This window comes from Staurois parvus, unplaced genomic scaffold (genome assembly GCF_062004578.1).
Source record: "Staurois parvus isolate SC_StPar_1 unplaced genomic scaffold, SC_StPar_1.0 ptg000009l, whole genome shotgun sequence".
Classification (NCBI taxonomy): domain Eukaryota; kingdom Metazoa; phylum Chordata; class Amphibia; order Anura; family Ranidae; genus Staurois; species Staurois parvus.
The window spans coordinates 457739-470200 of NW_028317805.1; the positions used below are offsets into that span (position 1 = coordinate 457739).

The following is a 12462-nucleotide window of genomic DNA, read 5'->3' on the forward strand; positions in this document are numbered from 1 at the left end:
ATAAATATGTGAAAATTAATGGTTCGCTTACACTCTACACATACTCATACCATTGTGTCATAAAAAAATTAAATCAGAAATGGTGTCATGCTCCACTACCAATTGCAAAAAAATGTAAATAAATAAATAACAGTTCAGCTTGGAAAGTGTGGATAATGTTATCTCTGCAAATATATTACTGCTGCAAACATGTCCTTATTAATCATTGACTCTTCTTCCAGTGCTGTGATACAAAATTAAGTGTGCAGTTCACCAATCATAAAAAATGTTGTACACCTTGACCAGTTGTGCTCTCACCTGGTGTTTATGACCAGACCGTTAAGTGAGGTCATAAAAGACTTGTGTCCCTTTAATGGGGCTAAGTGGTAAATGGATGGGATGGTCCCTCATCCATCCATCCCAGGGAAAGAGGGATCATCCCATCCATTTACCACTTAGCCCCATTAACCTCCTTAGCAGTGTTCCCGAGTGTAGCTCGGGGTAGAATTTCTATACCACAAGCGGTAACCCCGAGCTACACTCGGGCTTACCATGCGGCGCTGCTCTGGGAGTCCCTGCAGCACTTACCTTGTCCTTCGTTCCCACGATGTGTCCCCTGCAGCGTCCCCGGCCATCTCCTCCAGCCGATGCCGGCATCCGGCTTCTGTGTTCCGGTCCCCGTGACGTCGGGACGTACGGGCGCCGCCGCCGGCGGCGGGAAATTTAAAAAATTTAAAAAATGTCTTTTTTTTTTCAATTTTAAATAGTAAAACATTGCTGTTTCATCCCATTTCACATACATATTGTCCCTAGTGCTTTGCCCTGTGCCCTACCTGCATTTTGTCTGTTCTTTCTGCCTGGAAACTTAGAAAAGTCCATGGCGTCCAAAAAGCGTCCATTTACGTCAAAAGCGGTTTTAGACCGGCTAGAGAACAGCGATAGTAAATCAGAACCACTTACAGAATTGAGTGATAATGATTTGTGGGGAAATTTTCCTAAAAATTACAGCCTACAATAAAAAACTATTTCCATGCGAAAAAATGGTACCGCTTTCAGCACAAAAAATCAGAAGGAATCATACCGCCAAGGAGGTTAAAGGGACACAAGTCTTTTATGACCTCACTTAACGGTCTGGTCATATACACCAGGTGAGAGCACAACTGGTCAAGATTCCATTATTAGCTGAGGGCAGGATAGGCTTCCCTGAAGAGAGAGGTTTTCAGAGATCGCCTAAAAGTGAGCAGAGTAAGTGATAGTCTGATAAATTGGGGTAGAGAGTTCCAGAGGATGGGGGAAGCTCTGGAGAAGTCCTGGAGATGAGCATGGAAGGAGGAGACAAGGGAGCTAGAGAGCAAGAGCAGGAGGTCGTGCGAGGAATGGAGAGTACGGCTTGGGTGATATTTGGAGACAAGATTGGTGATGTAATTTGGGGCAGAGTTATAAATGGCTTTATATGTTATTGTTAATGTTTTGAATTTTATCCGTTGGGCAATGGGAAGCCAGTGGAGGGATTGGCAGAGAGGGATGGCTGATACAGAACAGTTAGTAAGGTGGATGAGTCTGGCAGCAGCATTCATGATAGACTGAAGAGGGGATAGCCTGTGATTAGGTAGGCCAATGAGGAGGGAGTTACAATAGTCAAGGCGAGATACAACCAGGGAGTGAATAAGTTGCTTAGTGGTTTCCAAGGTTAGGAACGGACGAATCTTGGAGATGTTGCGGAGGTGAAGTCTACAAGATCTGGACAGTGATAGGAATTATGCATGTGGGCTAAAGAGGCTAGTAAATAAAAGTTAGGGAAAACATTAGTGAAAGGTCAACTTTAAGGGGACAGGTTCAAGGTGGGTTGATCTGAATATTGTACAATTTCACTGTATCTACTATATTGTTTTTTTTTTAGTACACGAATCAATGACTTGCTGAGTGGAGCCCTGGAAACCCCTATGCAACCGCTCGATGATGATGATAATGAAAGGGTAGGTGAATGAAGTTTGATATATTATCATGCTACATTAGGCCCCTTTCACATTGCTCAGCAGGGGATCTGTCTGCTGATCAGAGCAGAACAGTTGGATGACAGGTCCGTGTCCGCTCAGTTTATGCAGAGTGGACGAGGACAGAGCTTGTTCTACTGTATGACTGGCCGGGTGTAAACTGATCGGCTGCCTTTTAACCCCTGACTACCTGCAATCCAGTCTGCCTACAAAGAGCAGAACGGACCCCCTTCCATTTTTTCGCAGACTGGATGACACACAAGTCCATTTACACCTGCCAGTCCATAAGGATGAAATGTTACACAGCTGTGTAAACTTGTACATACCAAAACAAACATGGCATACACTTAAAAACAGTTAAAAAAAAAAGCGTGTCTGCATTATTATTTTTTGCTTGTTGCGCGTGTGTCAAAATAGACTTCCTTGGGGGTGTAAGGAAAGGCTAATTTTTTTTTTTTTTTTAATTTTGCCTCCCCATTGCTCTGCATACATTTCAGCATAAATTGCTATGTAAACCTTTCGGGGCCAACTTCTTTCTTTTCTTTCCTTTTTCTTCCCCTTATCATTCACACCCCTCCTACTTCCTTCCCCTTTCAATCCATGTCCACCCTTCCCTTCATGCATTCTCCCATTTAACAAGACCATTTCTCACCTTCAATATAACATCATACAAACCAAGATCACTCTCGCCATTCCTATTTTTAGTAATGGACTCCATCACAATCCCAAAAAAAAAAAAAACCAAATATTATATTTTCTTTTGTTTATCTATAAGTTATGTTTTTTTTTAAATAAACATTAATTGCGAAGTGAAAACTGTACACAGATGGAATGCATTTTTCCCAAGTTATAAATTGTATATAGAAAAAAAATTATAATATATATTTTGTTTTAAGTTTTTCTATACATGACATGACTACAAAGCTTTGGCTTCTCGATGTCAATGTACCCACAGTGGACAAAATTACATAAAGCCATGAAGTCACCTGGCAGCTCTGACTGTTGTTCAGGAAGAGTTAACTCCCACCAGCTGCACATGAGGAGCCAACACTATACAGTTAGGTGACCGCATAGAAAAATTTGGGGGGAAAAAAGGTATTTACACAGATATTTATGCTATAATATATGCAGGGAAATAGGGCGGCAACATTTTAAAGTAGGTTTATTGTAGCTTTTGCGTCCATGTCAATGCACAGCACCATTAGGCTACATTCACACAGGTGAATTTCATACCCTGCCATTTCCAGCAGCTGATTCCTGTGTCTGGAATGACAGGTTTGTGCAAGAAGCTGCAGACGCAAAGCACATACAAAACAATGACAGGCTGGTGGCCTAATTGCAGCTACAGTGCATTTAATGTAATACATTCAGAACTTAAATATAAAGGCGAAAGAAAGGCAAACCATTTGTGTATACATATAAAAACATTATAAATACTTTTTTTTTTTTTCTCCTCCATGTTTATAAGTGATCACATACCCTCTGTTCTCAGCTGCATTAAGAGCTCAAAGAGGTGGGGGAAGAGAAACAGCAGTATACTGATCTTCCCAGTGAATGGCTGTACAGGAGGGGGGGGGGGGGGAGAGGTGGCAGCACACTGATCTTCCCAGTGAATGGCTGCGCAGGTAGGGAGTGTCAGCAGAAGTCTTATCATTAGAGGATAGCAGGCTGAGTTCTCAGCACAGCTAGAAAACCAACCACCCTGTGCTCATATGCCTAGTGTGGTCAGTTTCTAATAGGAAAGCAGAGGGACTAGCAGGATCACCAAGTATTTCACACAAAGGAAATACACAATACTTTTTAACTGAAGTACATGGTACAACAGACACATATCAGGAATATGAAATGTTGGGTTGATATTCTTTAATTGCAAGGCTGAAAAACACATGGCAGCGCATGTTAAGTTGCAGTTGACACTGTATGCATTTACAGCTGCATCTGGTGCGAATGACCTGTCACTGCCCATACTCCTGCTCCGAGTTTTGTACCTTACTTCTTATCAGTTCCCATTATTCAATTATCTGCTGTCTTCTGTTAACAGGAAAGAGATCGTGAAATCTGTGCGGCCAGTCTTGTCCATCAGGCAGATCAAAGTCTACGACGGCTCATCTCAGAAACGATGCATAAAGTAAAAGGTACTGTTGTACAATGACAGCACAGCAGCTATTCGAAGTCTGACATCTTTTCATCACGAATGAATTATTTACAAAAGCAGCTGTCATGGATCCCGCTTTCTTTATCTTAAAATGTTTTATTGACCTCAACCCAGCTAAGATTTGAAAGCTGCTAGCAGTATCTGATGTAAGAGCTACTGAGGCGTACATGCCAAATGTTACAGGGTAGCTGAAGAACTTTGATCTATATTTGTTTATTAAAACTACTAGATTTGGCTTTGAAGCAGCCTTTAAAGTTGAACTGTACCCCAGTGTTTGATTAGGGATGACGTATAGCAGAGTTTGATCCTCTGGCCAATAACTGCTTTCCATTAGCCCGAGAAAAACATTTCCCTAAACTCCGCTTCTCTAGGGTGGACAGCTCTGTCTCAGATGTGAGATGAATTGCTTTGTTCCTTTCTGGAGTATTTTGTCCTTCTATTCCTATAAATCAGGGGTATTGACTTAAAATTCAAGGAGCTCCAGTCAGTAAAATTCCCTTCCAGCAGAAGTCCAAATCTCATGTTTGTGCTCTGACCCATATATGCGGTCCGTGTATGTCTATCAGAAAATAGACCCCATCATAGTGCACTCTAACATCAGGTGGCCCTACCAGAGTGCCCCTTTACCGTAAGCCACGTGCACACGATGAGAATATCAGACAAAAAAAAATGCTTTTGGAACAATCGTCTGGTAATCTGATCATTAGTGTGCAGCTGATGAGGACAGTTCATGCGAAAATATTGTTATAAGATAACAAAATGAACAGTTTTTGTGTACAATATTTTTCGCTCCATAAGACGCACCTGACCATAAAACGCACTTAGATTTTAGAGGAGGAAAAAAAATATTGGTCATCTCCTGTACTGTGTCTGCAGTCCATTGGTTCAGAGACTGCGGGCACAGTACAGGGGATGACCAGAGCTTGCGGGCACAGTACAGGGGATGACCAGAGCTTGCGGACACAGTACAGGGGATGACCAGAGCTTGCGGACACAGTACAGGGGATGACCAGAGACTGCGGACCTTTGGGGAGCGGGGGGGGGGGGGTACCCACTCCCTCGGAGTTGTCTTTCCCCCTCCCTCCCCTTAATCTTCTGGGACATGCGACAGTTCCCAGAATATTACAGGGTCATACACAAAGCAGGGCACTTCTCGCGCATGCGCAGAGGGCACCCAGCTGTGAAGCCGCAAGCTGTCAGAGCCGGGTGCCCGTGCCGGGGAGAGATTGTGAGGACACTGCTGGACCGAGGAACAGGTAGGACCGCTGGAGGTCTGGGAGGTCTGCAGAGAAGAGCCGAGCGGCCGGTCGCAGAATTCTGACACGGGAATACCAGGGCTGGCCGCTCCATATTCGCTCTATAAAAGACACACAGACATTTTCCCCCATTTTTTTTTGGGGGGGGGGGGGGGTCAGAAGAAAATACGGTAATTAGTATAGTATTTTTCCAAAAAAAAATTGTGTCCCCAAGACCACACATGCTCGGAAACAAAAAACACATTACAATAAAATACATCACATCTGAAGTTGTATTCTGAGGAGAATTTTCTGAACTTTAATAACCTATTCGTTTTCTATATGAGACTACCATGCAAAAAAAAAACAAACAAAAAAAACGGATGCTCATTTGTCCAATATTCTCGCGTGTATGAGGCTTTAGTGATATCTTTTCTAAGCCAGGCACACACAGGGTAGGAGCCAGGAGTTGAAGCAGTGGGCAGGGCCCGTATGTGACATTGTTGGATGTTAGGACACTGGTGGTCCTAGCCAACAATGACTGCTGCAGATGGAGGAATCCTGGGCTGGTGGTCCAGATAGAACTGTCACACGATTTGGGTTTGAACCATGCTCTGCTATTTAGTGTAGTCTGTTTTAAAAAAAACCATTAAAGGGTTAGTGATACCATAAGGTTTGTGTCTTCCTGCAGACATTCTCTATTCTTTCCACATTGGGTCAGCTATTACCATTACCAGCAAGATGTAAAAAAATGTAACAGCTGAGGCCCACACTGCATTTGGTTCCGGTATAATTTCATATACTGTCACCTGGCAAGTCTTACTCACCCATGCCTGATCCACCAAGATGTCCCCTACAAACTTGCTTGTCAAAGGCTTCTAAACTAGGATCACACATACGCAGTTAATCTCTTTTCAATCCTATGCACCAGCAAAATATTAATACATTCTGTGCATGTGTGGGCCTGGCTATGAAAATGTTGATGAATGACTCGATGGCTTAATTGGTGATATTGCACTGGATCATGTACATGGGGGGGCAGTACAATATAAATGTAACTGCACCAAAGGTGTGATGATAGGCAAATGTAGCTTGGTTTCAGGTGCATTCCACTTGTATTCAAGATCAGAGTGCATTCCATCTAATATCATGTGAATTGAGAGGGGTGTATGAACTCTCTTATGAAGCTGCATCAACCTGCTTCCATCTCCTTTGCATTTTCATTGACTTTATGGAGGTAGAAGCAGATCTAGAGTGAACAAAAAGCCCATTGGCACAGGCCCTAAAAGGATCTTTTATACAAATATAAGAGCTTCTGACTTGCACCTGAAGGTGTAAACTCCAGGACTGTACTCTTATTCTTCCATTATTACTTGGTGAATCACTGACCTAAGACGAGGATAGGCATATCTGGTGTTAAGACACCTGATATAGTTCTGCTTATTCCAGATCAGGGGCGGACTGACAACTCATGGGGTTCCCGGGCAATAGGAGATCATGGGGCCCCTGTGTCCTTGGCCAAACTCAAAAAAGCCTATGAAAAAGGTACAAGGGGCATCTCATGGGGCCCCCTACTGACCCCAGGCCCTCGGGCAGTGCCCAAGTTTCCAAATGGTCAGTCCAAATCCATCACTCACTAGGTAGTGAAGGCATGGTCAGAAATTGAAGGATGGTCCTGGTAATTGTAAGTTCAAAACAGGTAAGCATCACAAAAATAACTTTGATTTTGTATTTTCAGGGTCATCTGCTAGCCAGGATATTAAGAGAATTTCCCAAGAACTCCAATGTGTAAAGTCTAAGGCTTTGGAACAATTAAGGGAGCATATCACTGTACAGACTGTCCTACCTGACAAAGACAGAAGTTTTGATGTTCAGTCATATTTTACAGAAGAAAAAGAGCGGATATTGCAGCCGTTCTTGTGCCAGTCTCAGAAGCCATGGATGGATTGCCAAAAATCTTCTGCCATCTCCTAGTAAATATGTAGATACATACTATTGCTTCTATAAATTTATCTTTTATCTATATGTTTAACTGAATTTTTCCCACAGAAAAATCTCCACAATGATTACCTTGCTTTTAAAATCTGGAAGGATTACAAGCCCCAGACCCCATATAATATACAGTACAACCCTTATCACGCCTCTTTTTATATGCATATCAAATTAATACATGCTCATTGCATCAGTGCCAAATTATATCAGTGTAATACACAAATTCAGCAGGAGTTGGCACTTTAGATTCAGCTTTTATACCAGAAAAATAAAAAGCTGCTGAAGCATGGAACCTTCCCATTATTTTTTTTAACCACTTGCCTACAGGGGGTCAAATCTGCCATATATGTAAAAATCTGCATTTGTTTTCTAGAAAATAACTTATAACCCCAAAACATATATTATATATAAAATATATATATTTTTTTTTTTTAACCGGAGGCCCTAGAGAATAAAATGGAGGCCCTAGAGAATAAATACCTTGTGCAATTTTTTTTGTCACAAGGTATTTACCCAGCAGTTTTTCAACCACAAATTTTTTGGAAAAAATACACTTTGAGTTTTGCTGTACGCAATATAATACCCATTTTTTTTTTGTAAAACAGATTGGAGCATTTGTTTGTAAGGTGCTCAGAGGACAGTGGGAATTAGGAAGTAACCTATTGCTTGTCACCCAGTATGCAGTTTGATATATTAGCAATTGTACCATGTAAATCAGCAGAGTTTCTGACAAGCTATAGGCAAAGGTTTCAGGCTGCGATGCTGAATTTATTTTTTTTTTAACTCCATGGCTGCAATTTTATCACTCCAGAACTAGCTTGCAGCTTAATCGCCCCACGCAGATAACCAGAAGAGGCTAGACTCTGTTAGTATGCAGATCATTAAAAGTACCACTGCAATCAGGTGAAGCTGAGCGCTCCTCCTGAAAACACATAATTGCTGTTTTGAGCCTCACATATAAAGTGCCAAAATCCAAAGTATTCAAATAGTACCTAACTGAAATATTTCATTTGGTGAAGAAATCCTGTAAAAGACAATTTCTGATTGCTTACTATGGATTATTGCACTTTGTGCATCTCCACTGCACAATTCTATTAAAACCCTTTTATATTTTTTATTTTCTTTAATTTAAATATACTATATTGCCAAAAGTATTGGGACATTTCTCCAAATAATTAGATTCAGGTGTTCCAATCACCTCCATGGCCACAGGTGTATATAATCAAGCACCTAGACATGCAGACTGCTTCTACAAACATTTGTGAACAAAAAATGGTTGCTCTATGGAGCTCAGTGAATTCAAGCGTGGTATCGTGATATTGCACCGATGCAACCTCTGTCCATCTGTCAAATTTCCTTGCTACTAAATATTCCAGTCAACTGTTAATGGTATTATAACAAAGAGGAAGCAAGTGGGAACAGCAACTCAGCCACCAAATGGTAGGCCACATAATGACAGAGCAGGGTCAGCACATGCCGAAGTGCACAGAAGTCGTGAACGGTCTGCAGACTCAATAGCTAAAAACCTCCAAACTTCATGTGGCCTTCAGATTAGCACAACAACAGTGCATAGAGAGCTTCATGGAATGGGTTTCCATGTCCAAGCAGCTGCATCCAAGCCTTACATTACCAAGTGCAATGCAAAGTGTCAGATGCAGTGGTGTAAAGCACGCCGCCACTGGACTCGAGAGCAGTGGGGACATGCTCTCTGGAGTGATGAATCATGCTTCTCTGTCTGGCAATCTGATGGACATGTCTGCGTTTGACGGTTGCCAGAATGGTACTTGTCTGACTGCATTGTGCCAAGTGTGACGTTTGGTGGAGGGGGGGTTATGGTGTGGGGTTGGGCTTGGCCCCTTAGTTCCAGTGAAGGGAACTCTTAAGTCATTAGCATACCAACATAATTTAATGCTCCCAACTTTGTAGGAACAGTTTGGGGATGGCCAGTTCCAACATGACTGCGTACCAGTGCACAAAGCAAGGTCCATAAAGACATGGATGAGCGAGTTTGGGGTGGAGGAACTTGACTGGCCTGCACAGAGTCCTGACCTCAACCTGATAGAACACCTTTGGGATGAATTAGAGCAGAGACTGTTAGCCAGGCCGACATCAGTGCCTGATCTCACAAATGCGCTTCTGGAAGAATGGTCAAACCTTCCCATAGACACACTCCTAAACCTTGTGGACAGCCTTCCCAGAAGAGTTGAAGCTGTTATAGCTGCAAAGGGTGAGCCAACTCAATATTGAACCATACGGACTAAGACTGGGATGCCACTAAAGTTTATGTGTGTAAAGGTAGGCATCCCAATACTTTTGGCAATATATAATGTCTACATCAATATAGGTTCATGATCTCGCAGATGTCCAGGTCAATAATAGGTTCATGATCTCAATTTAAAGACTAAGTGCAGCTAAAATTAAAAACCGAAAAATCAGCACAGGAACTTAACTTACACTCAGTAGGATGTGTCCCTTGGGCCGATGCCTCTTTTTAATAGAAATCCTCCTTCGTTCTTGACCCTAGCCTTATCTGCCACCTTCCCCCCTTCCAGTGCTGTGGGGGCTAATACAACTAAGGGGCTAGTAAGGGTAAATATAATAAAGGGGCTAGCCAGAGCCTGGCTATGCCTGCCCTTTCCACCCAGCTGCTCCATTCATAGAAGCCATAATACAGCTTTTATGAACGAAACAGGGCCTATGAATGGAGGGAGGGCAGATGATTGATAGCTCCACCCCCTCCATTATTTCCTCAGTCCACTTTCTGCCCTCAGCTTCCAAATAACCACTTGCCTACCGGGCACTTATACCCCCTTCCTGCCCAGGCCAATTGTCAGCGCTGTCGCACTTTGAATGACAATTGCATGGTCATGCAACACTGTACCCATATGAAATTTTTATATTTTTTACCACACAAATAGAGCTTTCTTTTGGTGCTATTTATTGCCGCTGGGTGTTATTTTTTACGCTATAAACAAAAAAAGAGAAAAAAAAAAAAGTTTCTTTATTTCTATTATAAAATTTTGCAAACAGGTAGTTTTTCTCCTTCATTGATAGTGCCAGCTCATGAGCTGGCACTGATATGCAACAATCATGGGCACTGATGGGTGGCAGTGCTGGGCACAGGTGGGTGGCACTACTAGGCACTGCTGAGCACTAATGGACACAGGTGGGTGGCACTGCTGGGCACTGATCATCAGTGCCCTGATGATCGGTGCTGATCCTTCCTCTGACAACTGCCGGTTATTGGCTGTGACAGTTGAGGAAAGTGCAGCCGATAACTGGCAACTGCATTTACCGGTGATCTGCGGTGTCATTGGACATGGCTGATCACATGGTAAAAGGCCGCTCTGATTGGCCTTTTACCACATCACGTGATCAGCTGTGTCCATAAGGGATCACCAGGAGTGTGTGGGAGGGTGCGTTCTGGGAGGACGTCATATGACACCCACCCAGAACTGGACAACCACGCTGTGGCCTTCATTTGGCTTTAGCCCAATTGTCAAGTGGTTAAACACAGAAGGATTAGCAGCATACTGATGAAGTCATGCTGTGCCATGAGTGGCGCCCACACAGCTCTCCCTTCACCTCCTGTTCTGTGGGTATCTGTAAAAATGTGGATTTCCCATCATTTTATGTTTTTTCTTCACATTAGACAACATGAGAGACCGTGAATCTTCCCAAGTGATACACAGCAATAAAAGCCCGACAGAAGTTCCAACCCTTCCACACTTTACCTAATACTAAAAAAAAAAAAAAAATTTGTACCAAAAGACATATTGGAGCCATCATTGCTGGCACTCAAATCACTTTGCGGAGATTTCCTAACATCCTCTGTCGTTTTTCTGGGACCTGAAGTAAAATTCCCACCAACCCCAATGCAGCAAGGATTGAAAACATGACATTGTGACACTAAACTCTGGTTTAAAATATATATATTTTTTTTTTCTTCAAGTATGTATTCTTAACTCAAAAGTACTCTGTATGGTTCTCGGCCCCCCTCAAAATTCTTACTTTTTTTGCTTCAGTTATTCAAGTTGCTGTTCAAGGGTGGCTTGTTTTTCTCCATAGTCCTACTGTAGGAGTGTAGCCACGCTCTCTTGCTTGCTCCTGAGTCAGATTACGGACAATATGATGTGTAGTGTGCACAGAGCAGTGCACATGACTGCAACGAATGGTGACGTTCGGTAGCTAACAGAGTACAAGACTGTAGAACAATACAGCAAGAATTGATTTCATGAAAAATAGATTACAGAGCCATAAAGTAGTGGATTTGTATAGATTGTATTTGAAGAACCTTGTAATACTAACCTTTACCCCCTACCACCAATTAAAGCGATTGTAAAGCTAGGGGGTTTTTTTGTTATTAAAACATTTCATACTTACCTGTTCTGTACAATGGTTTTGCACAGAGCAGCCCCGATCCTCCTTTTTTTGGGTCCCCTCCTGGTTCCGCCCCCATAGCAAGCTGCTTGCTTTGGGAGCAATTGTGCGTGCTCTGTCTCTCAGGTATGTTTTTAAGGGGACAATGAACCAAACACAAATGCTCCTGCGCTTGGAGATGGACTCGATGCAGGCTGCAACCACATTAAGAATGTCCTGGAACATGCACACCTTGCTGCCCTCAACAGACCGGGGGAATCCAAATATACTGAATGAGGAAAGAACAAAGAGAGGGCGCACAGGCCTAGTGCATTACTATAAAAATGTTTAATAATAAAGTAGGTGTTGTACTCACAAACGACAATAAAGTCAAGGCAAGTCAAAGAACAGCTGGGTCAACACCGTGCTGAGTAACAGTCCGTAATGGGGAATGTAGACATCCAATAGGTTGACGTGTTTCGAGGACTTGCCTCTTCCTCAGAGCCTTTATTTCTTATTAAACATTTTTTATGGTAATGCACTAGGCCTGTGCGCCCTCTCTTTGTTCTTTCCTCATTCATGTTTTTAAGGGGGCTATGGGGGAAGATGCTTGCATGTTTTTTACCTTACTGCATAGAATGTAGTAAGGTATAAAAAAAAAAAAACCTGCCTTTAAAACCACCTAAATCCTTGCCAAACTTACTTTGTTGAGCAGGAGCACAGTCTTGCACCAGTTATAGCTTGGAAT

At 42.6% G+C, this 12462-nt stretch overlaps 1 protein-coding gene across 1 annotated transcript in view; it reads left to right on the plus strand.

The window, feature by feature from the left end:
- The window catches only part of PSTK (phosphoseryl-tRNA kinase), a 22654-nt gene extending 10952 nt beyond the window's left edge, over positions 1-11702 (plus strand). Inside the window, exons 4-6 of the mRNA XM_089668929.1 lie at positions 1880-1955; positions 4015-4108; positions 7102-11702. Of these exons, the coding sequence (XP_089525055.1) occupies positions 1880-1955; positions 4015-4108; positions 7102-7337 (406 nt within the window). The 3' untranslated portion in view covers positions 7338-11702. The remainder of the gene's footprint in view (positions 1-1879; positions 1956-4014; positions 4109-7101) is intronic.
- Positions 11703-12462: the final 760 nt, after the last annotated feature.